The sequence below is a fragment of the Ictalurus furcatus genome, chromosome 2 (assembly GCF_023375685.1).
Source record: "Ictalurus furcatus strain D&B chromosome 2, Billie_1.0, whole genome shotgun sequence".
Taxonomy (NCBI): Eukaryota; Metazoa; Chordata; class Actinopteri; order Siluriformes; family Ictaluridae; genus Ictalurus; species Ictalurus furcatus.
The window spans coordinates 15,790,996-15,817,807 of record NC_071256.1 but is presented as its reverse complement, the minus strand read 5'-3'; the positions used below and the strand labels follow the sequence as shown (position 1 = coordinate 15,817,807).

The window sequence follows — 26,812 nt, the reverse complement described above, 5'->3', positions numbered from 1 at the left end:
TTAAAAGGATATTATAGAGTATTTTCCCAAAATGTTGATTATTATAGGATTATTATAGATTTTACCCTGAAAATGGCATGAAATATTTTTTACAAGGCATGGTATTTTCTTGATTAAACAATGAATAAATTATTCTCCAACAAACATTTCTGTAAAATGTTTCTCTTCAGAGGTTCTTCACAGTCAAATAAAGATTTAAATTCTAACAATATCAAAAACCTAGATTTTTGTATTAACATTTCTGCATATTTAAATAGATGAAGCCTCATTTGCATAAATAAATGTCTTCTTTTTTTTAAAGTTCTTTTTTTTTTTTTACTTGAGCAAGATTATAGTGTGAATGAATGTTTATAATTTAATATATTTACAAAATAACGTTGTAGTGTGATGTCTGATATGATTAGAGGTTGTGTGGTCCTACCTTCACTGTACAGTTGGAGAGTATAAATGGCTTTATTATTCCCGTTTGCATCAAAGGTGTCTAAAGTGTATGTTCCAGAGTCGCTCCTCTCTGCACTGGTTAGTATCATAGTTTTATCATCTTTAATAAACTGCCATCTTGGGTGATTTGGTTTTGGTGGGTTACTTTGGGTTTTTTTATATTTTAAAATTAAACGAGTGGTAGATGTCTTGTCTGTGATCTTTAGTTCAAACCCATACTCCAGGGGCATTTTCAGGTGCAGTCGTTGTCCCAGAGCTACATAACACTGACTACTCTCATTAAATCTACAGACAACAGGATCCTGAAACAGCAAAGCTGCAGAGGAAGAAAAAATCAGGAACTTTCTTAGTATTATTACACACTGATATTATTACACACCTCTTTATCCTCTAATAAATGAGACTCCATTATTACAGGAGAGCTGGATTCAGTTCTGTGCTACAGTTTTTAATAAAGAAAAGAAAGTGGGAATAAGTGTACATGTTTGGTGAAAAAAGCTATCTAAAAAGTGTGTGTGTGTGTGTGTGTGTGTGTGTGTGTGTGTCTTATCCAATTGATTATTAACATATTTGTTGGATTTTTTCTGAACAATGACAGAAAAAAAAATAACAGCATGTTTGTTTTCTTGAAGATACATAAATGATATTACAACAAACTGTTGTGTAAGCCTTTCTCTGAAGATTGTGTGCACAATTAAATGGGCATTTTCCCCCAAGATTTTTACATTTTTAATTATATATGAAGCATGCAAAATGATTCATTTAAAATAGATGAAGTAGCATTTGTATAAACACACGTAAAAAAATATATATATATATATATATATATATATATATATATATATATATATATATATATATATATATATATATATATATATATATATTGTATTTAAGTATTGTGATGAAATATTTTTTCAGATCACCCATCCCTAAATTGCACTTGCTTTAGACTCCTTACATGTTAACATTGATGATGGAAAAGAAAAGCCTGAACAGGGTTAAGCAGTAGACCAATTGTGAATATCAGCATGTAATTTTTAATATATATTAGACCATTTAATACCAGTGATAGTCCTGATTCCCCTAGGTGTTATGTTTTTTCTAAAACATTATTGGATTGATTTTAAAGGCATTTATCAAAAAAATATATATGTTGTACTTTTGAAGTGCACTAAGTGTTCATTAAAATATGACCAATTTATGAAGAAATGAATCGTGCATTTTGAGAGGATAAAACCTACCCATGGCAGCTTGTGTGAAGATCAGCAGGATTCCAAAGATGACCTGTATTCTCATTTTATCCAGAGAACAGTCCTCTCTGTACTAGCTAGAGATCCTGATCACAAGTGATGAGAAACTACACTAGCAAGATGAAGCTCCTTTTAAAGTAATAATTATGCTTTACTGAGAAATAGAAGAAGTTTTGTGGTTATTCTTATAACCGCTCACTTCCTGTATTCTAAGTTACAGGACAGAAAGAAAAAGATGGACGGATTGCAACAATTAGCATTTTCTGTGATTACAGTAGAAATGTAGAGGTGTGTTTAGCCGGTCTATTAAAGAAAAGGTTTTCTAGTTTATTCATAGAGTTTATCAATAAATAGCTCTCTGTTTCTACATGAAATGTGTTTCTTTATTAACATTTCAGTGTTCACCACCTAGCACGCTTGACTTGTAAGTGAGAACTCATCACTTGTGCAGACAGCAGCACTGTGGTCTGGTTCTCTTATCTGAAAAGATATTATTCACACTTCCATGGTCTATAAACATCTGATGTCATGTCACTGTTTACATCTATTCTAGATATGAAATTGATACTGTCTGAGGTGACCAGGGACAGATTAGTTAAATCTGTATCTCTGGGCAGGAACCTAAGCAGCAAAATATCAGTTTATGATATTGACACTACTTGTTCTTTATTGCTTTATAATGCTTTTGCATATTCTTTCTACTTTCCCCTGTACATGGAAAGCTTTATAGACGCTGATTTCTGGACAGTTTCTGGACTCCACACATGGATCCTCTAAATACTGCCAAGTCTCCAGTGTCACAAAACTCATCACATAATGTCTTAAGTAGACTGATTTAATAATAGAAGTGAATAATGAACTTAATCATAATTAAGAGTTGTGCATAAATAAGAACTGCATTTTATAATTTTTAAAAATAAAGTTTAAGAGAAACCACTCTAAAACATTAACCTTTGGTTCATCAAGAAATCTGCAGAAATCATGAGGCTGGTTTAGTTTTTGAAAAGTTGATGTGGATTGAGGAATTAAATTAGTTTTCTATGTTCCTCGTCTGTTACTGATGGTTATATTTTTCTGGTGGTTCAGGGTGGATGAATTAATGTGATGGAGGAGAGCAACTGCTTGGGACTGCTTCTTCTGTTCCTAATCCAGGTTTACTCTGCTTCCTGATCTGTGGAAGGGAATGACACTCAGGTGATCACTGCATTTACATCACCATAGAAGCTTTATACATTATATTTTCTAGCTGCTCATGTTCTTCTGTTTTTACTTTTTGACATATATACTTAAATATGGATTCTGGTAATGTGCACATTTTCCATGTTAGTAAGTATTAAAGTCTTACTATCAGTTATTATCTGTTGCCTGTAGATTCTTTTGTAGATATAAAAACGCTCCCACTAACAGCGACAGCAGGATGAAGACTTCAAAGAGCCACACAGACACAAACACCATGAAACCTGAAAGAGAGAGAGAGAGAAGATAATATCTTTATTATAAATACACACATCTATCTATCTATCTTTCTATCTATATTATATATCTTTATATATATAAAGGTGCCAATGGGGCTCGCTACAGCCTTGGACACTGGGAGGGCCTCTATGGTTCTGGTTGTGTTAGGCATGTTGGCAAGGTAATATTATAAGCACCTTTGTGTTAACAATAAAATTACAGAGTTGTTGCAGTTCCTAATTTCTCACCACTAGATGGCACCAAGAACACATCGTGTTTTACAGAAACTCCTTAAACATCTGTGCTGTAGACATTTAACGTGGCAATTTGTGGTATGAACCTCCTAAACAGCTTCTAACTGGCTCGTTGGTCTAGGGGTATGATTCTCGTTTAGGGTGCGAGCGGTCCCGGGTTCAAATCCCGGATGAGCCCAAACTTTTCTAAATTTTTACTATAGATTACATCATAAGTCTCAAATTTTAGCATTCAACCAGGCTGAACATTCTACATAATGAATGTCTCATAAAGAGTCCTGACACTGCTCACTGATCAATAGTTTACTTGTGTGTGTGTGTGAGAGAGAGAGTGAGAGACTCCTAGGCAGAGTCCAGAGGAAAGTTCTGGAAGCTTTGGGTGAGGAGAAGCAGTAACATCTAACCCAAAGTCTAGTTGCACTGGGTGGCACGCCACTGCTCCGCCCCCAGGAGACATTCCAGGGTTAAAGAAGTGTTGTTGAACGGTGTTACATGGATGACAACCCTGCAGCTGACCTGTGACATATGGAACCAGTGGCACTGAGCATGCATTAACGGCTCACTACAACCTTAGTCACTGGGAAGGCCTGTAGGTTTCTGGTTGTGTTATTCATGTTGGCAAAGCTGAAGGATGAGCGGTAATCCTATGACCACCGGTGGACGTCTGTCTGTGCCATGAAGTCACATGTTTCCCCCATCATAGCCAGCCAGTACTTGAACCTAGTAGAAAAGGGCCCCCTGTACCTATTTCAGAGTAACAGATACAGAACAGTGAATATGTTTTAAGACAATACAAATAAAGCCGTAAAATTCACTGCTTATCAATCTACAATCTCAAACTACATCTAATACCTTCTAATATACCTACAGTGATAAAGCCTACTCATATGTTATTAAAAATCCTAAATAGATCATCGTATCTTTTTAAAACTTGGGATGCTCCTATTGGTGTGAACATTAAGATATCTTTCCAGATCACCAGGGGGAGGTTTGTGTGTTACAGTGCCCTCCACTAATATTGGCACCCTTGGTAAATATGAGCAAAGAAGGCTGTAAAAATGTGTCTTTAACGTTTAAACTTTTGAGCTTTTGTTTAAAAAAAAATCACAAACATACTCCAGGTATGACTGGTATGCCTCACCACCCTTAAGTGACACTATGCTTTTGTAATGTCATGCAATATAATGTCTATCTACTTATATTTATCTACTTATAAAGACCTATAAGTAGGTGTGTCCTAGCATTTTAATTGTGATGTATTTATTTGTTTTTAAGTCTGTCCCTTCCTTCTTCAAACACATTGGGATATACAAGAATACAAATATATTTGTAGGAGGGGGAGGGGCTGCAGCAGGTTCTGTCATGAATATACAGGAATGAACCCGAAACTATGATTCCCATCGGTCACTGCACCATGTCACATGACTATCTGCACCTGATTCACATTGATGTTAATGAGCACTTGTATGTATGTATGTATGTATGTGTATATACACGATTTGCACTGCACTTTTGTCTAGGGTCGCTCTTATGTTATCTAGTCCATGTTGTTGTTTTGCTATCATAGTTCATGTCTGTGTTATCATGTTCTCAGAGCATTTCTGAGCTGATTACACGGCTGTGACGAGGAGGAGTGAGGGACTAGGCTGTGAGGATTGACACATGGCCCTGAGTCGTCTAATCAGTAGCAGAGAGCATTAAAGGAGTGGATGGAAGTGCCAGAGGGCGAGAGAGAGACGCATGTGTGCTTTGTGTTTATGTTTCTGTTATGTTTGAGGTCTGTTTATTATTAAAATTTACGTTTATGTTCAGCCAGTTCCCATCTCTTCCTTGCCCATCTTGAAGTGTGTTACAACATCTCTGTGTGTGTTTTGTCACCCTCATCAGGTTGAGAATAGAGAAGTGAATCTGAACAGGACTAACCCACAAGACACAAGAAATGTTGCACAATTTACTTTCATGCCGTTACAAGCAAGAGGTCTGATTTGAAGCTTGTGGGACGAACAAAGACGCTACATTTACAATTCAATCGTGTAGCTTTAGTAACGGCCTGGTCAGGAGTCAGTATGGTTTAAATTAGTTTACTAGTTTATTTATTTTGGGAAATAGAGCCAATCCAGTTCATTGAAAAATATCACAGGCTGGTACAACCAATAATATTGACTGTGCAAGTAGAACCACTGTACTCTAGTTGAGGCCAAATATGAACTAGGAACTAACAGCACCAGAATTCACACATCATGTTGACGCTGCTACCATTTCTACCTCTAGCCATTTCTTATGTGTTTATGAACTGAGATTAACATTTATTCAGTCATTCATTCGTAGTAAAGGTTTTTTTAAAAAACAGGTATTTGCCTGTTTTTGCCAAGAAGAGTGAGATAGACTCACCAGGACATGGGTGGAGTTCAGTGGTATTGTGGTCATGGCTGACATGATTTTCTACATGGCAGGTCACATTTAAATGATGGATTTTATTCAGTACGACAGTGCTGCTCCCGTTCTCCAGTTTAGGGAATGTGTTTAAATCAGAAGTCCAGTTGAAGTGGAGGTTGTCTCCATCAGCAGAACAGTAAACTTTCATGACTCCAGGGAGCAAACAGCTGTACCACATTTTCACTGAGGACACCTCAGCTGCAGATTAGAGAGAAACACCTCAGAATGAATTACTACAGAGGCACGTTAGTACTAAACACATTATCAAACCAAAAATGCAGCAGCAAATCATAAACAGCAACATTAATAATGCTAATTAATAATGTGTGCATGTGTCCTTTCCTTAATTAAAAGGATATTGTAAAGTATTTTCCCCAAAATGTTATAATTATTATAGATTTTACCTGAAAAATGGCATGAAATATTTGATTTGCTTCCCAAATAAAGGCACACAGAAGTTTTACCAATCAGGGCAAGGAACATGAGAGTGAGACAGGAGTATGAATATAAAAATTATATTTTATTATGACACTTAAGCATCATTAAAACTTAACCTATATATATATACAGGCCCAGGCTTGGCAGGAACAAGGCAGGCCAGCTACAGCTCGGGAGGTCATCCAAACCCACCTCAAGTCACAAAATCAAAACACTACCTACACCATAAGGAAGTCGTTGTGTTGGCACACTCAACATGCTGTGAAGCACACACCAACAAATAAATGCAGGTAGCCTCCCCTGTCCCACACCAAGACTCACTGTAGAGAAAGGAAACGCCAGTTAACCCAAAATTACACAAACACTAAACATTACAGACACCATGGTATGGTGGCTATAACACCCAGGGCCATTGACATGCAATAGAGGCAGTTAACAGCACCTAAGCAAAACCAGAATTATGGTAAACAGTACACATGAAAAGTATAGCCATTATAGCATGGAGACAATAAGGCATAACATACACCCCCTCAATAGTAAGGTGGTTATGAGGAAAAACGAGCCTGAAAGAACAGGTTTGAGACTGGAAAACACTGATTTATCAATTAGTGACTATGTTTACATGGACAGCAGTAATATAATTATTGACCTTACTCTGAGTAAGATACTCCTGTCATGTTCCCGTTTTACATGTTTTAGAACATAATTAGATTAACAGCCCGCGTCATTACATCACCGCACCACGCCGTCCGACGTCCCTCCAGAATTGTGCGTATCAGCATATAGTTTGTCTTCGTTATGGTAGCGTATACAGTTTTGGGTGTTTTTATTTAATTTTTTTACGAACGCTTTAAGTGCAGTTAATTATTTGTCATACTGTACGTGCAAATAGACGACTGCTTGAAGCCGTGCGCTGCGTCTCAAACTGCGTACTTACCTACTATATAGTAGCCGAGATACATGTATTTTTCCCTACTAAAGGCCAATAGTAGGCAAGTATGCGGTTTGGGACGCAGCCGAACTCTCTTGTTCGCTGTAAAACTGCCGTGTGTGATCGTGTCCTGTCGCAAAATGCGGTGAAAACTCTCACGACGTTCATAATGTGATTAAGGTGTTTACATGTCTGTAATACACGTCCATAATGCGACTAAAACAGGAGTACTCCACCTGTCTTAATTCGATTAGAGCTTAATTCGAGTATGACCTTAATTAGATTAAGGTAAGTAAAAATTGCTGTTTACATGGTAGTTTCTTAATCAAAGTATGGTCTTAATCGGGTTAAGAGTGGATTATTGTTGTCCATGTAAACGCAGCTAGTGTCTCGCACTACATGTGGTTACAGAACATAAGCCAATCCAAACATCCATACAAAGCCATACATCCAAAACTAAAGTCAACAAAAACATACACCAACACAACGAACAATACTAGACAAAGCAAGACAATAAATAAAACAAAGAGAATCACGGTAAAGTACGAGCCCCCCTAGTGTCAGGTAAGAAAAAAAGAATTAAAAAAAAAACAGCCATGTGTAAACCGTGCCCTCAGTTTTGTAAAGCGTACACACCACGTTAAAGTTGGGTTTATATTGGACATTTGCTGTACATTCGAGCTTCTCTCTTCTATTTCTCAAGAAATAAACACACAAAAAGGACATAATGTGTATTGTCTTAATGTGTATTGAGTGGACATCCAACCAAGTACAACTGAACATATTTTTAAATTTTCTCCCGTTAAAACCCGTGGAAACCAATCTTTGGGAAACGCAGGTCATCAGCGCTTTATAGTAATGGAGTCAGTAAGGGACCGTCTAAAAAGTGCATGACCTGGGCAACTGAATAAGATTCCACCAAGTTTATAGTCATCTACTTCACAGGATATCTAACCTATTGCAGTGTTAGGAAACAGTACGGAGGAAGTATATTTGTTTTTTTTTATAGCATATATATTATTAATGATATACCTTTTTATTACACATATAAACCCAACTTTAACACTGTGCGCACGGTTTACAAATCTGAGGGCACGGATTACACATGGCTGTATTTTTTTTCCCCCTTACCTGACATTAGGGGGCTCCATAGTAAAGCAAAACAATAAATAGAACAATAAAGAATAATGGTAGAGCAAAACAGTAAATAAAACCATAAAGAAGAAAAGTCAGTAGAACAATAAGGAATAATGGCAAAGCAAAACAGCGGCGGCGCATGTAGCGTCTTCGGCTAGGGATTTGTCTTAGAGAAGATTTAGATGCTCAACTCCCCACTCTCACGTTAGCATAAAGATCGTAGTGTCAACCTAAATCTACCAAGTCCCAGTGTGAAAAAGGGAGAGGTGTACTTACCATTGGTTGAACAAACACCAGACGCGAAGTTGTATAATTACTCACAGGTACCGCGGCTCGACATACATACACATATACATATACACATACACATACATATACATACACACATCATTCAGCAACCGGCTAATGTTGCGATCACTGAACGCGATCTCTGACACCAACTCGCCACAATGCACCCGCTACCAGTGCCTCTCGAAGACTATAAATAAACAAACAAATTAGCCTTGAGATTTTCACCTCATTACACCGGGAGAAAAGCCTGAACGGAAATGGGAGGAAATGCCAGGGATCGAGGAACTCCAAATCACCAAGACATATATGTGCCTACCAAAATAAGGATCCTTAAATAATCGGGTAGCTCCCACCTTATTGGTCTGCCGAAACCATACACCGAGCAGAGCCAGTAGGATAGTTAAATCACTTATCCTGCCACACCAGTAAATTCACATTGCAAAGAACCTCAGTTTAAACTGTGAATGTGAGTGACACCTTAACATCCTTCTTATAAAATCAGCCCCAACTCTATACATATACTCTATACAGTTTTAGCTTTACAAACACAAACATTTAGATTGGCCAATTAGTTGTGTGTAAGAAAGAAAAGTACTGACACGGGATGACACTACTTGTTCTTTATTGCTTTATAATGCTTTTGCATATTCTTTCTACTTTCCCCTGTACATGGAAAGCTTTATAGACGCTGATTTCTGGACATTTTCTGGACTCCACACATGGAGACTCTAAATACTGCCAAGTCTCCAGTGTCACAAAACTGATTTAATAATAGAAGTGAATAATGAACTTAATCATTAATAAGAGACGTACATAAATAAGACCTGTATTTTAGAATATTAAAAAATAAAGCTTAAGAGAAACAACTGTAAATATTAGCACTTGGTTCATCAAGAAATCTGCAGGAATCATGGGGCTGGTTTAGTTTCTGAATGTGGACTGAGTTATTACATTTGTTTTCTCTGTTACCCATCTGTAACTGATGGTAATATTTTTCTGGTGGTTCAGGGTGGATGAATTAATGTGATGGAGGAGAGCAACCATGAACTACTTCTTCTGTTCCTAATCCATGTTTACAAAGCTTCCTGATCTGTAAAAGGAAATGACACTCAGGTGATCACTGCATTTACATCACCATGGAAGCTTTAAATATTACATTTTCTAGCTGTTCATGTTCTTCTGTCTTTACATTTTAGCACATGTTCTAATACCTAAATATGGACTCTTGTAATGTGCTTATTTTCCCAGCTAGTAAGTATTTACCTCTTACTCTCAGGTGTCCTCTGTTTCCCATAGATTCTGGTGTAGAAGTAAAACGCTCCCACTAACAGAGACAGCAGGATGATGACTTCAAAGACACAAACACAGTGAACCCTGAGAGAGAGAGAGAGAGAGAGAGAGAGAGAGAGAGAGAGAGAGAGAGAGAGAGACCCTCCAGACTGTCATAAATAAATAAAAAAATCTCATTTGGCAACGTTAAAACAGCCTCCCGTGTGTCTCTCTCTCTCTCTCTCTCTCTCTCTATATATATATATATATATAAACAGTCCCAATGAGGCTCGCTACAGCCTTAGTCACTGGGAAGGCCTGTATGGTTCTGGTTGTGTTAGGCATGTTGGCAAGGCTGGAGGATCAGTGGTAATCCTATGAGCAGCTTTGTGTTAACAGTAAAAATAAAACTAAGAAGTATAATAAACAACACCTCTGTGAACTCTGATTTGTACTTCAATGTAGAGTTTTTTTTCTGCCGTAGCCTATAGAAAGATATTTCGCATAAATGCGCATAATCATTAGTAAACAAACATTTTTTCTTTGTAATGCCCACAAATATTTTTTGTTGGTGTTTTTAAATTGAAAAAAATATATGTTGTTATTTTCTTTTAGAAGAGATAAATTTATACCGAGGAGTTGCAGTTGCAACTTTTCACCACTAGATGACCAAGAACACATCGTGTTCTCCAGAAACTCTACAAACATCTGTACTGAAGACATGTAACGTGGCAAATTGTGATGTGAATAGCTTACTCCCCTTTCAGCTGGCTCGTTGGTCTAGGGGTATGATTCTCGCTTAGGGTGCGAGAGGTCCCGGGTTCAAATCCCGGACGAGCCCTCCTCTTTTTCCAATTCTTTATATAAATTTCATCATAAGTCTGAAATTTTAGCATTCAACCAGGCTGAACATTCTACATTATGAATATCTCATGAAGAGTCCTGACACTGCTCACTGAACAATAGTTTACTGGTTGGCAAACAAATGACTGTGTGTGTGTGTGTGTGCGTGTGAGAGAGAGAGAGAGAGACTCCTTCGCAGAGTCCAGAGGAAGGTTCTGGAAGTTTTGGGTGAGGAGAAGCAGTAACATCTAACCCAAAGTCTAGGTGCATGGGGTGGCAGGGAGCCACTGCTCCACCACCAGGAGACATTCCAGAGTTAAAGGAGTGTTTTTTAACGGTATTACCGGGCTGATGACCCTGCAGCTGACCTTTGCCATATGGAACCAGTGGCACTGAGCATGCATTAACAGTGCCAGTGAGGTGTTCTACAGCCTTAGTTTTCTATGTAATGCACACAAATATTTTTTTATTCGTTTAGATGCACAAAAAGCAACGTGTTTTTAAATAAAAATATATATATATATTGTTATTTTCTTTTAGAAACAGTATCTTGTTCTTATAAGGACTCCTTTTGTTTGCTCTTGTAAGAGAAAACCCAGTTCTTGTCTCTTCTTGTTTAATACTGCTGCACACTGCACAGTCTCATCACTGTTTACAATTTTTCTTTCCAATAGTTGAATGTCTCTTTGCAAAGTCTTTACTGTTGCTCTCACCATAGATGTTGACTGAAGTGTATAATTTTGGCAGAACATTTTTTACATGTCAAGGAAATTATTTATTTCTTCTAGAGAGTACATGTCTTCCATCACCTGTGACCCAACATCAGAAATGTCAGAAAGCGTATCTTCATCCCTCATCTGCATCACAATTTACATGGAAAATATGTGGAAACACTCGTGTCTTATTGGCTGACAGCTCTCACTTCAGCCAAATGCTAGCTCACAGTCAGTGTGAGGAAAAATGGATATATGCCAATTTTTTTAAACCAGTAAAATGGTTGAAACTGAAACAGTAACATCCTCTGATGCTGAGCAGGAAAACAAGGTGTGTAAATGTCTGTGAGTTCCAGTTTACGTGAACATGGTATGAGCAGAGCATAAGGAAAGATAATGTACTTTGCATGGCACTGTAGCCCATACCCAATGTAAACCCATACAGTGATAGCTTAGCTGTCCCTCCACTTGACTAGTGACACCAAACTAGCCTAGTTAGAAAAGTTTTATATTTTATCGGTCTGGTAGTCCTACAAACAGTGACAACACCCGGGCAGGTTTTATGATAAATCCAACTTTTTCTGATCATGTCAGACCCATGCTAAAATTACTGAAAGAGCTATGAATTTCACTTTGCAGTGTATTTTTGTAGGTTTAATAGGTTTTGAAAGTAACATGAAAGTAAAGTAATTAGTAATCTGATTACTTTTTACATGCAGTAATCAGTAATTTAATCAGATTACAAGTTTAAAGTAGTAATTAGTAATCTGTGGTGGATTACCTTTTTTGAGTAACTTACCCAACACTGATATTTACACACTGATATTATTACACACCTCTTTATCCTCTAATAAATGACACTCCATTATTACAGGAGAGCTGGATTCAGTACTGTGCTACAGTTTTCAATAAAGTGGAAATAAGTGAATAGTTGGTGAAAATCACTAAGAAGCAATCTAAAAAAGTGTGTGTGTGTGTGTGTGTGTGTGTGTGTGTGTGTGCGTATGTGTGCGCGTGTGTGTGTTTGTGCATGTGTGCGTGTGCGTGTATGCGTGCGTGTGTGTGTGTGTGTGTGTGCTCATCTTCTCCGATTATTTACGTATTTGTTGGGTTTTATTCTGAACAACGGCAGAAAAACATGTGCACATGTGTTTTCTTGATTAAATGATAAATAAATGATATTTAAACAAATTGCGTAAGTGTTTTTTTCTGAGGATTGTGTTGACAATTAAATTTTATTCCATAACATAATCCAAAGGCTAAATTTATAATTATATATGATGTACGGTAATTGGTAAATGATACATTTAAAATAGATGATGGTGATGTAGGTGGTGATGTAGGTGACTTCAGATTGTAGTTTTGGAGACTTTCTGACCCCAAAACACAACTCTCCATCTGTGATCCTTGGTGATTTTTTGGCCACTTGAACCATCCTCTTCACGGTGCGTTGAGACAATATAGACACACGCCCTCTTCCAGGTCGATTCATAACATTTCCAGTTGACTGGAACTTCTTAATTATTGCCCTGATGGTTGAAATGGGCGTTTTCAATGCTTGTGCTATTTTCTTATAGCCACTTCCCATTTTGTGAAGCTCAACAACCTTTTATCACACATCACAGCTATATTCCTTGGTCTTACCCATTGTTATGAATGACTAAGAGAATTTGACATATATGTTACCTCATATTTATACCCCTGTAAAACAGGAAGTCTTGGTTGAACAATTTCCTGTTCCTAATCAGGTGTACTAGAAAAATGTAAAATATCAATGGGAAAATACTTCAAATATATTTTTCTCAGATAAATTCATAGGGGTGCCAATAACTGTTGCACACCTATATTTAACAAAGATTTTTTTTTTCATAAACCTGTTTTGTGTTTACAATTGTTTGATATCCATGAGAGCAGAGTATTTTTGTGAATTTTATGGACAAAATATAAAAAATAAAGACAATTTTTCACAGCCTTCTTTGCTCATATTTACCAAGGGTGCCAATATTAGTGGAGGGAACTGTATCATTTCCTCTTTCTCTGATTGGCAAAAACCATCTGGGTCACTATGTATAGTAGCTACTGACAAACCACACCTTGCTGTCAGCACGTACATGTAGCACATACAGACGTTTGAGGACATCAGAAAATAGAGGAACTGAGAGACATAATTATTAAACTGCATAATTATTAAACATAATTATAAAACTGTATTTTATTTATTTGTTTTAAGTCTTTCTCTGCATTTCTCTCCTTTCCTTTCCTTGTCTACCATCCCATTGCATTCACCATGATAATAATGGAGTGCTATGAGAGTCTAGTTATGATAGACAGCGAAGCCAGTATCCCAGTCAACAATGATCCACTTATGATGTCATCAGCACTAACTTCTCCACAGTACCACCACAAAAACAACACTGCTTTATTTGAGAGCAAATATAATATAAACAGAGGCTCTCCAGAAATATGACAATACACCAAAGGCAATGTGAAATATAATACATCCATATATACATGTTTGTAGCTTTAAAAAAATAATAATAATAAAAAAAATAAAAACCTTTGACGTGGCTGACAGAAATGTTTCTGCCCATGTGTTTAGCAGGGGTGCAAACCTCAGGCGTCAATTCTTAAGGTATCATACTTTTTTGGTACAATTGCTGTAGTGTGCTGTGTGATGTGATTAGAGGTTGTGGGGTCCTACCTTCAGTTTTCAGCTGGAGCGTATAGCTGATTTTAATATTTTTGTTTGTATCAAAGGTGATTAAAGTGTATGACTCATTCCTCTCTGCACTGGTTATTATAATAGTTTTATCATCTTTATCATCTCGGGGAATATGTTTTTTGTTGGTTAAGTTGTGTTTTTTTATATTTTAAAATAAAAGTAACATACCACTCACTTCCTCTATTCTAGTTATTATATAACTACAGTAGAAGTGTAAATATGTGTTTAGTGGGTCCATTGAGCAAAAATCTTACTAGTTTGTTTATAGAGTTGGATAATAAACAGTCTGATGTTGAGTGAAATGTGTTTCAATCAATGCAGAGACCCATGATTGCTTCACCCCACAACCCTGCCCATGCAAAATAAAATGAACAAATTAATACATTACAAGTATTTAAGTAGTCTCTGTAGTAAGCAAAAGGCAGTCTTACCTTAGGCGACTGCCGTCACCCTTACTTTTCTCCTTGCAAACTCATCCACCAATTGTCTTTAACAAGCTCCAACATGCTGGAATATTATTTATTTGAGTAGAACAATATTTTGGCTATTTATTGGAGCTACAGAGCTTCCCCCAAAACACATTTTTATGAAAACTGTTTTCATTGGATTTATGTTAATATTATTTATAAATTTATAGTTGTTTTGGAGTTATTTAGGTTTGGATTAAAACTTTAAGATATATTAAAGGCCATCTGTTGGATGTGTCTATGCTCAATGGTTGCCCCTCATGATGTTGGCTTTCTTCCTGCCACTGTTCCTCCTTAACTGCACACTACATTAAATACAGACCAGACAGTACAGCATTTTATTTTTAGAATGATTTAATTTGTGGAATTTAGAACTCAAAAGTTACATCATAATTAAGAGAACAATCAAGAACAGTGAGTTTAGGTGTGTCAGTTAAAAAAAAAAAAAGACTTTATTTCAGCATTCACACGTACAGTACATATACCTACATTTACATTTCAAAAACTCTATTAAAATTATTTCCAGAAAAGCATTGTTGACATGTTTGTAACAACTGCATCAAAGCATTGCATTATTTTTAAAATATTAAAAAAGAAAGAATACCAGAAACAACTGAAAATTAGTACTCAGTGCCTCAACGAATCTACAGGAATCATGAGGCTGATTTATTTGAATTGTTTTGTGGCTTGAGTAATTAAATTTATGTTCTCTCTTAGCCATCTGTTATTGATGGTTGTATTCTTCTCATGTTTCAGTCTGAATGAGACACAGAGTGATGGTTGCTTGCATAGAGGAGATCTGCTTCTTCTGTTCCTAATCCAGGTTTACAGAGCTTCCTGAACTGTGGAAGGAAATGATGCGCAGGTGATCACCGCACTTACATCACCATGGAAGCTTTAGACCTTTAGACATTACATTTTCTAGCTGCTCATGTTCTTCTGTCTTTACATGTTAGCACATACTCATACTTGAATATGGACTTTGGTAATGTGATAATCTTCCAAGCTGTTAAGTATTAAAGTCTTACTCTCAGGTGTCCTCTGTTTCCTGTAGATTCTGGGGTAGATGTACGCTCCCACTAACAGAGACAGCAGGATGATGACTTGAAAGATCCACACAGACAAAAACACCACCATGAAACCTGAGAGGGGGGGGAAACAAAGCTGAGTGTTTCAGGTTGTTAGAGAGCAGGGTTTTTTAAAATTATTTTTGTTGTGTTTTGGTCAGTGAGTAATTTTTACAGCATGGGAATTAGCACATACAGACAAATGAGGGAATCAGAAAACTAGAGGAACTGAAAGACCATTCGGTTACCTACCACCTACCATTCACTTACCATTATTACACTATGTGCAACTGGTCATATTAATCAGATCATCTAGTAAACACAGCACTGACCACCTTGGCTATTCTGAAGATTTAAAAATCTGCATAACACCATATTATATAGATGTAGAATTATACAAGTAAGTAAACACCCTGTCCACTTTAATAGGAACACCTGTATACCTGCACATTCATGCAGATTTATAATCAGCCAATCATGTGGCAGCAGCACACTGCATAAAGTCATGTAGATTCAGGTCAAAAACTTCAGTTAATGTTCACATCAAACATCAGAATGGGGAAAAAGTGTGACTTTAACTGTAGCATGGTTGTTGAGTATTTCAGAAACTACTGATCTCCTGGGATTTACACACACACACACACACACATACAGACACAAAACAGTCTCTAGAGTTTACACAGAATGGTATGAACAGCAACAACAACAACAACAAAAACCTCCTGTGAGAGGAGGCTCTGCAGGCTGAAACACCTTGTTGACGAGAGAGATGAGAGGAGAATGAACAGACTGGTCTGAGCTGGCAGGTAGTCTATAGTAAATAAAAAGTCAAGTAAACACTCTACAACCGTGGTGAGCAGAAAAACATCTCAGAATGCATGACACATCAAATCTTGAGGTAGATGGGCTACAAAAGCTGAGGACCAAGAACAGGAATCTGAGGTGATCATGGGCAGAGACTCACTAAAACTAGACAGATGATGACCGGAAAAAATAGGTGATTTTTTTACCCTAATCTTTAATTGTCCCGTTTGGGTGAGCCTGTGCCCATGATAGCCTTAGATTCCTGATCTTGGCTGACAGGAGTGGAACCCAATGTGGTCTTCTGCTGCTGTAGCTCATCCACTTCAAGGTTCAATGTTTTTGCAGGTTGAGATACTTTTCTGCTCACCACAGTTGAAAAGAGTGATTATACTAATTAATATACAGCTCAAACCAATCTGGCCATTCTCCTATTTTTTTGCATCATGCCGTGTAAACTCGTTAGATTGTTGTGTGTGAAATGTCAATGAGATTAGGAGTTTATGAAATACTCAAGCAAGCCCTTCTGGTACCAAAAACCAAGTCATGATTAAAGTCACAGAAATTCTGAACATTAACTGAAATTCTTGACCCGTAACTCCCTGATTTTTTGCATTGCGCTGGTGCCACATGATTGGCTGATAGGATAACTGCATGAATGTGTAGGTGAACAGGTGTTCCTTATAAAGTGGATGGTGAGTGTAAGTAAGAACCATTGTACAGAAGTGTTAGTGACATCATCAGTGGACATGGCAAAAAATACTTTAATTTTATATAACTTTTGGGTTAAAATATGAAAGCTCATGAGTTGAAGATGAAAAGGAAGAAGGGACCCCAATCTCACCTGAAGTAAAACAGGACTGTACAAATCCATTTGAGCTAGCTAGCCAACATGCTATAAAGTGAGTGTGGCTCCTTCAGGATCTATTTCCATTAATGGAGCAAAAATAAAATTTGCCTGTGTATTCATAAATTGCTGCATTGTTTTTTGTTCGTCAAATCATTATATTAAAAAGACAGACTCACCAGCGCATGAGCAGTCACATTAATGCTGATGCTTCATCGTTGTTGCTACTGTTGTTAAATTTATTATTAAAAAAAAAAAAAAAGACAGACTCACCAGAACATGAGTGGAGTTCAATGGATCTGTGGTTATGGCTGACGTGATTTTCAACATGGCAGGTAATGTTTACATTACAGTTTTTATCCAGTAGGAGAGTGCTGTTCCCGTTCTCTAACCGAGTGGTTATTTCAGAAGTCCAGGTGAAGTAGAGGTTTTCTCCATCAGCAGAACACTGCACCTTCCTGACTCCAAGGAACATGCAACTGTACGATAATTTCACTGAGGACACCTTAGCTGCAGGTTAAAGATAAACACCTCAGGATGAATTACTATGGAGGACCCTAAAAACAAAACACATTATCAACCCAAAAATGCAATAGCAAATCAGGAGCACAGCAACATTAACTCAAAACAGAAAGAGGAGGTCCTTATCAAACATCACACATTGACTGGAAATGACATGACTATTACAAGGGAAAAAATTGCACTTTTTCAGCCTATCTAGTTAGCTTAGCAAAACCAATTTAATGTGAAGTTATTTATTTTGTTAGAGTGGGGAGTAATTCTTTCTGCTGAATAACCCAGTTTCCTTTAGGCAGCTTTTCAGCGTTCTCATATTAATGCTAAGCAAAGTGAAGCATCATTAGATTCATTTAGACTCATGTTTCATACTCTTACTGTAAACATCCTCCAGCTCTCCATTTTCCACTGTCTCTCAGACTGATGTGTGCTTTAGCTAATCAGTAACATGTTTTAAACTTACAGGCCACAGCTCAGTCTGGCCCAAACTACAGTAATGAGTTATTTCAATGATTTCAACCAATGTCACTGTACAGCAGCCTGTAATTCTCAATCATCACATTTTCTAAAATACTTGTGGGAATTAAGAGCCAACAATTAATTAAAAAGATATTGTAGGTTTAAGATAAGGTCAAAGATAATTCAGTATAGTTTTAAAAGCTTTTTACAGCCATAAAAGTATGTCAGCAAAAACACTACTTCAGATACATACTTTTTTAAATCTGAAATTGTGGGCTGTGTGCTTAGTAACCAAAGTGTATTGTCGATTTTATTAAAATCTTCAGCTTAACATTTACATGGATAAATCACATCTATAACATGTCTTCTATTAAATTCCAGTAATAAAAAAGTCACCAGAAAAAAAAAATGTTTAACTGTTTTTGTCCACCACATTATGTGAAACTTAACAAAGGCTTTGAAGAGCTACGCCCCCTTCATGCCATTTATGTGTTAAACCACACTAACTATAGAGGAAAGACATTAAACTAAATTATATTTTTTAAACTGTTTTGATCAAAATTGGCTTTTTATATGTACATTTAAAACCAAAAATCTCAGTTTCTAAATGGCCTGCATTTTTTTTTTTAAATGTTGATTATTCTTAGGTTTACGTTAAATTTGACCCTGAAAATCTTTTTATAAGGAAGCATTGTATTTTCTTGATTAAACAATATACAAATTATTTTTCAACAAACATTTCTTATTCTTGCTTCTTCACAGTCAAAGAAAGATTAAAATTCTAACAAAATCAAACATCAAAAGCCCTTTTTTTGCTTTTTTTTTGCCCTTTTTTGCTTTTGCTTTGTTATGTATGTATACATTACTGCATATTTCATTAGATGAAGCCTCTTTCATAAATAAATGTAACTTTTATAAATGGAAATAGTAAAATAGTTTGAGAGGGACTCTAGAATAAATTAATATTTATGAAATAACTTGCATAATTTGTAGTGTGCTGTGTGAGGTGATTGTGTGGTCCTACCTTCAATGTTCAGCTGGAGCGTATAACTGCCTTTATCATTCCCGTTTGCATCAAAGGTTTCTAAAGTGTATGTTCCAGAGTCGCTCCTCTCTGCACTGGTTAGTATCATAGTTTTATTATCTTTAACAAACTGCCATTTTGGGTGATTTGGTTTTGGTGGGTTACTTTGGGTTTTTCTATATTTTAAAATTAAACGATCGGTAGATGTCTTGTCTGTGATCTTTAGGTCAAACCTATCCTCCAGGGGCAGTTGCAGGTGCAGTTGTTGTCCCAGAGCTACATAACACAGACTATTCTCATTAAATCTACATACAACAGGATCCTGAAACAGCAAACCTGCAGAGGAAGAAAAAATCAGCAGCATTTTGTAAATATTATTACACACTGAAACACATCCCTGGTCCACACTTTACTCCATTATTACAGGTGATAAGTTTACTGTGAACACTCTTCCCTCTCTGTTCCTTTGTTAACACCTTTTCCTCTTTGTACCTCTGTAACTCTTCCCAACCAGGTACAGACAGATAAAGCCCCTCATCACTTGCATATTCCTTTGTCTCCCTACATAACACTGACTTCTCTCATTAAATCTACAGACAACAGGATCCTGAAACCGCAAACCTGCAGAAGAAGAAATATAAGATCATGGTCTCATTATTCTAACACACTGAAATACACCCCGGATCCACTTAAATGACACTTTTATAACAGGAGAGCTGGATTCGGTATTCTGCTACAGTTTTTAGTAAAGAACTGAACATGGAAATAAGTGTACATATTTGGTAATAATTACAAAAAAGTGTATTTATCTTCTCCAAATTGATTATTTGTCTTTTTGTTGGATTTTATACTAAAAATGGCATTTTACAAATCATAACAGCACACGCTGTTTCCTCTGAAGATTGTGTTCATGGTGAAATGAATATTTTAATTCCAACATCAATTACTTTTTTCAAGTTGGTATGATAAGTAAAACACACGTGAGTACATAGTGTCTGCTATATTTTTACTGCTTGGTTTAATTGTTTTAGAAGCACTGCCATTTTTCATGGGTTTTGGTCAGTACATAATCGCCAGTCTCAGGGAAAGACGTAGTACATGCAGACATAAGAACATAAGAAAATTAAGGAACTGTGAGACTTACCATCATTAGAAGTTGTGGAACTGATTACTGCAGTAGTAGGTTCTGAAGAATAAAACAAAATATATACTTGACCAGGAACATGCAGAGAGTTCCTCAGGGGCTCAAATGAAAAAAGGGCTACCAAAAATTAAAAAGTTAAATTAGCTCACCAAAGAGCTAATTTAACCACTTTACTACTTAAACTAGTTTACTTTACTAACTTTAATTTAACTACATATTTTTATCACCGTGGTAGACATTGTAAACAGACTGTGTGTGGTCACAATAATGAATATGAGATTGACAATACTAATAAATCTAATGGTATTTTATTTTTACATTCACAGAAATAATTACAACAAAACGACAAGTTTTATTGGAGAGATGAATCCAAAGAATTTTAAAAGAAAATTTAAACATTATGAAATAAAAATCATTTTTCTAAAAAAAACCTACAGTATTACCATCCACAATTATTGTGACACACCCACTGTATGTCTCTTACTGTAAAAGTCAGTAAAACTATTAAGTTCACAATTAAATTTACATTTGGCAACAGGCCTTTATTTCCATAAAACCACAGCACTGCTTGCTGAATTAGCTTTTTAGTCTCAAAGCTCGTAATTTATTCCTTCTAAATTTCATTTAAAAACATAAATTGACATTTAAATGATCTTTTGTCACAATTATTTCATATCATTTAGGCTACAGGATTAAATGTGCAATATTAGTTAACAAGGGGTAAGTTACTCTATGTATATAGTATAACTATATTCGAGATGTTGAAAAGTGGGTCAATTATTATTCTGTGCTGCGACTCTGCTTTCAGTTTTTTTTATTGTAGTGTCTGTTAAATGTTCTCCAACTGAACTAAATGGTTTTATTTATATAAAAAAGCTAAAGGACAGTGGGTGCGGTGCCACAGGGGGCAAGGGCAATTGGTGTATGGCTGAACAGAATACCGTGTAACACAGAATCTCACTCTTTGTAAACATATTATGCCTTTTTTGCAACTATCTGTCTCATATTAGCTCACCTTTTTTACAAATGTTGATAAGGAAGCTGTCCCTTTTGCAGCCTCCTTCACATTTTCTTTAATTTTCAGCTGTCTCTATCTGTTTGGCATCATGCCTTTACTGACTATATAACATGCATATAATATAACAAGGTTACTTGCATGTCTGGAACTGTAGCGAACTTGAGTAGCTAGTACATACCAACACATTCCCTCTCAATCAGTTTGAAAACTACTGACAATAAGCATATAAAATGCTGCTAATATGGAAAAGGTTAGCAGAAGAGCTAGTGGTTTCAGCATACCTGTCTGTCTGTTGAAGTGAGACGCATCACCATAGTGTCGACAACGAGAATATCTGACTGCAGACTCAAGTTGGACAAATAAATAGGAAACTTCTCTGACTTTCTTTTGTTAATTTACTTCTGTTTTGTGTACGCTCTCGTGTTAATTTGAATTCAAATACTTTTTACATAATATAATTGTTTATTAATTACTGTTGAGAGGGGTACTTTTAAATAATTTAGAAAAAGGGTAGGGGCTCGAGCCCCCAGAGATTTTTTTTAAGTACCACTGTACTCGAGACCATATTTGAACTTGAGTGATGTAGCTGAGGTTGAGGAACTATGGACACCAGAATTGATACATCATGCTGACACTGCATGATGCATCATTTCTACCTCTAGCCATTTCTTATGTGTGTAGGGACTGAGCTTAACTTTTTCATTCTTAGTAAATATTCCCCGGATATTTGGCTGTATTTGCCAAGAAGAGTGAGATAGACTCACCAGGACATGGGTGGAGTTCAGTGGTATTGTGGTCACGGCTGACGTGATTTTCTACATGGCAGGTGACATTTCCATGATGGTCTTTATTCAGTACGACAGTGCTGCTCCCGTTCTCCAGTTGAGGGAATGTGTTTAAATCAGCAGTCCAGTTGAAGCGGAGGTTGTCTCCATCAGCAGAACAGTACACTTTCATGACTCCAGGGGACAAGCAGCTGTACCACATATTTACTGAGGACACCTCAGCTGCAGATTAGAGATAAACACCTCAGGATGAATTACTATAGAGGCCTATAAGTACTAAACACATTATCAAAGCAAAAATGCAGCAGCAAATCAGAAGCATAGCAACATTGATAATGCTAATTAATAATGTGTTTGTGTGTCATTTCCTTAATTAAAAGGATATTACCCAAAATGTTGATTATTCTTAGGATTATTATAGATTTTACCTTGAAAAATGGCATGAAATAATTTTTTTATAACAAGCTATGGCATTTTTTTTTTGATTAAACAAGAAATAAATTATATTCCAACAAACATTTCTGTAAAATCTTTCTCGAGAGGTTCTTCACAGTTGAATAAAGATTTAAATTCTAACAATATCAAAAGTCTAGATTTGTGTATGTACATGAAATGTATGAACGTTGCTGCATATTTAAGTAGATTAAGCTTAATTTCCATAAATAAAAACTTGAGAGAGACTATACAGTGGTGCTCAAAAGTTTGTGAACCCTTTTTTTTATATAACTGCATAAATATTGTAAGGTATCCATAGCTGGAGGCATTTTAGAATCCATGTACAGAGGGTCTTTATTGTAGAAGACAATCAAAAAGCAATCCAAGGTGTCAGGCAAGGTCACAGTCAAAGTCCAGGTAAGATTTCAAACACAGTGAGGCAGAAAAATAGCAAACAAATCCAACTGATAGACAAAAAAGGGAAATTCCAATAATTCCAATAAACAGGCAAAAGGTTGATGCACAAAAAAAACCAATGGCAATGGTAAGGCAGATATCACTGACAATACTTCACAATGTGTTGCATGAAGCACACGGCTTACAAAAGGTACAAACAGGAAGTGTAGTTAAAACTCAAGTGACGGCTCGCTCTAATAGATGGAGGAACTGTTCATGGATTGAGGTGTTACAAATATGACCTAAAACATTAGATTTTCATACAAGTCCTAATATATGATAAAGAGAACCCAATTAAACAAAAATAATTATACTCGGACATTTATTTATTGAGGAAAAAAAACAATATTACATACCTGTTAATGGAAAAACTATGTGAACCTCTAGGATCAGCAGTTTAAATTGAATGTGAAATAAGAGTCAGGTGTTTTCAATCAGTGGGATGACAATCAGTTGTGAGTGACCGCCCTGTTTTATTTAAAGAACAGGGATCGATCAAAGTCTCATCTTCACAACATGTTTGTGGAAGTGGATCATGGCATGAACAAAGGCGATTTCTGAGGACCTCAGAAAAAGAGTTGTTGATGCTCATCAGGCTAGAAAAGCTTACAAAACCATCTTTAAAGATTTTCACAATCAGACACAATCAGACAGATTGTGTACAAATGGAGGAAATTCAAGACCATTGTTACCCTCCCCAGGATTGGTCAACCTACAAAGATCACTCCAAGAGCAAGACGTGTAATAGTCCACAAGGTTACAAAGGAACCAGGGTTACTTCTAAGCAAATAAAGGCCTCTCTCACATTGGCTAATGTTAATGTTCATGAGTCCACCATCAGGAAAACACTGAACAGCAATGGTGTGCATGGCAGGGTTGCAAAAAGAACATTGCTGCCTGACTGAAGTTTGCTAAAGATCACATGCACAAACCAGAAGGCTGTTGGAAAATGTTTTGTGGATGAATGAGACCAAAATAAAATTATTGGTTTCAATGAGATTGGCTATGTTTGGAGAAAGGAAAACACTGCATTCCAGCATAAGAACCTTATCCCATCTGTGAAACATGGTGGTGGTAGTCTCATGGTTTGATACTGATTTGCAGCATCTGGGCCTGGATGGCTTGCCATCGTTGATGGAACAACGTATTCTGAATTATACCAGCAATTTCTACAGGAAAATATCGGGACATCTGTCCATGAACTGAATCTCAATAGAAAGTGGGTCATGCAGCAAGACAATAACCCTAAGCACACAAATCGTTCCACCAAAGAATGGTTAAAGAATAAAGTTAAATGTTTTGAATGGTCAAGTCAAAGTCCTGACCATAATTCAATAGAAATGTTGTGGAAGAACCTGAAGAAATCAGTTCATTGAGGAAATGCACCAACATTGCAGAGTCAAAGCTGTTCTGTACTGAGGAATGAGCAAACATTCTTCCAAGCTGATGTGCAGGTCTGATCAACAGTTACCGTAAATGTTTAGTTGCAGTTATTGCTGCACAAGGGGTTCACACCAAATACTGAAAGCAAAGGTTCACATACTTTTGCCATTCACAGATATGTAATATCGGATTATTTTCCTCAATAAATAAATAACCATGTATAATATTTTTGTCTCATTTGTTTAATTGTGTTCTCTTCATCTACGTTTAGGACTTTTGTGAAAATCTGATGATGTTTTAGGTCACATACAGTATCTCACAAAAGTGAGTACACCCCTCACATATTTGATTGTATCTTTACATGTGACAACACTGAAGAAATGACACTTTGCTACAATGTAAAGTAGTAAGTGTACAGCTTGTATAACAGTGTAAATTTGCTGTCCCTTCAAAATAACTCAACACAGAGCCATTAATGTCTAAACCGCTGGCAACAAAAGTGAGTACACCCCTAAGTGAAAATGTCCAAATTGGGCCCAAAGTGTCAATATTTTGTGTGGCCACCATTATTTTCCAGCACTTCCTTAACCCTTTTGTGCATGGAGTTCACCAGAGCTTCACAGGTTGCCACTGGAGTCCTCTTCCCCTCCTCCATGACGACATCACGGAGCTGGTGGATGTTCGAGACCTTGTGCTCCTCCACCTTCCGTTTGAGGATGCCCCACAGAGGCTCAATAGGGTTTATGTCTGGAGACATGCTTGGCCAGTCCATCACCTTCACCCTCAGCTTCTTTAGTAAGGCAGTGGTCGTCTTGGAGGTGTGTTTGGGGTCGTTATCATGCTGGAATACTGCATACTGATCATGATCTGCTTCCGTATGTCACAGTACATGTTGGCATTCATGGTTCCCTCAATGAACTGTAGCTCCCCAGTGCCGGCAGCACTCATGCAGCCCCAGACCATAACACTCCCACCACCATGCTTGACTGTAGGCAAGACACTCTTGTCTTTGTACTCCTCACCTGGTTGCCTCCAAACACGCTTGACACCATCTGAACCAAATAAGTTTATCTTGGTCTCATAATCCATGTCCTTAGTCTGCTTGTCTTCAGCAAACTGTTTGCAGACTTTCGTGTGCATCATCTTTAGAAAAGGCTTCCTTCTGGGACGACAGTCATGCAGACTGATTTGATGCAGTGTGCGGCGTATGATCTGAGCACTGACAGGCTGACCCCCCCACCTCTTCAACCTCTGCAGCAATGCTGGCAGCACTCATACGTCTATTCATTGAGGGAACCATGAATGCCAACATGTAGTGTGACATACTGAAGCAGAGCATGATCAGTATGCAGAATTCCAGCATGATAACGACCCCAAACACACCTCCAAGACAACCACTGCCTTGCTAAAGAAGCTGAGGGTGAAGGTGATGGACTGGCCAAGCATGTCTCCAGACCTAAACGCTATTGAGCATCTGTGGGGCATCCTCAAACGGAAGGTGGATTAGCACAAGCTGTCTAACATCCACCAGCTCCGTGATGTTGTAATGGAGTAGTGGAAGAGGACTCCAGTGGCATCCTGTGAAGATTTGGTGAACTCTATACCCTAGAGGATTAAGGCAGTGCTGGAAAATAATGGTGGCCACACAAAATATTGACACTTTGGGCCCAATTTGGACATTTTCACTTAGGGGTGTACTCACTTTTGTTGCCAGCAGTTTAGACATTAATGGCTGTGTGTTGAGTTATTTTGAAGGGACAGCAAATTTACACTGTTACACAAGCTGTACACTCACTACTTTACATTGTAGCAAAGTGTCATTTCTTCAGTGTTGTCACATGAAAAGATATAATCAAATATTTACAAAAATGTGAGGGCTGTACTCACTTTTGTGAGATACTGTATATGCATGTCACGTATATTATGTAATGGAGGTTAGGACGGATGCAAGTGCAGTTAAAGACTTTTATTAGAGAGAGGCAATCAGACAAATCCAAATTGGTAATCAAAAGCATGGTCAAAAAACATGCAGAAGGTCAGGTGCTTGGGAAATGGGCATAAACTAGGCAAGGCAAAACATAAATCGAGAAACTAGACGCAAGATCAAAAACCATGAAATGAAACATGAACAAAGGCTTGGCATGGTGAATACACTCAATACTACACAAAGTGCAAAGAGACACGAAGGGTTTAAATGACAAAAGTAATCAGGGGTGAAACACAAGAC

The 26,812-nt window shown here is 37.0% G+C and overlaps 1 protein-coding gene and 2 non-coding genes across 3 annotated transcripts in view; 2 read left to right on the top strand and 1 right to left on the bottom strand.

Moving 5' to 3' along the window:
* The window catches only part of LOC128616824 (uncharacterized), a 60,432-nt gene that overhangs the window by 10,806 nt on the left and 22,814 nt on the right, over window positions 1-26,812 (bottom strand). Inside the window, exons 12-15 of the mRNA XM_053639648.1 lie at window positions 22,291-22,533; window positions 20,509-20,550; window positions 19,365-19,700; window positions 5,795-6,037 (exon numbers count right to left, since the gene is read on the bottom strand). Of these exons, the coding sequence (XP_053495623.1) occupies window positions 5,795-6,037; window positions 19,365-19,700; window positions 20,509-20,550; window positions 22,291-22,533 (864 nt within the window). The remainder of the gene's footprint in view (window positions 1-5,794; window positions 6,038-19,364; window positions 19,701-20,508; window positions 20,551-22,290; window positions 22,534-26,812) is intronic.
* On the top strand, window positions 3,510-3,581 carry trnap-agg (transfer RNA proline (anticodon AGG)). The gene has a single exon. It is a non-coding gene; the product is annotated as a tRNA-Pro (tRNA).
* trnap-agg (transfer RNA proline (anticodon AGG)) lies at window positions 10,675-10,746 on the top strand. Its single transcript has one exon. It is a non-coding gene; the product is annotated as a tRNA-Pro (tRNA).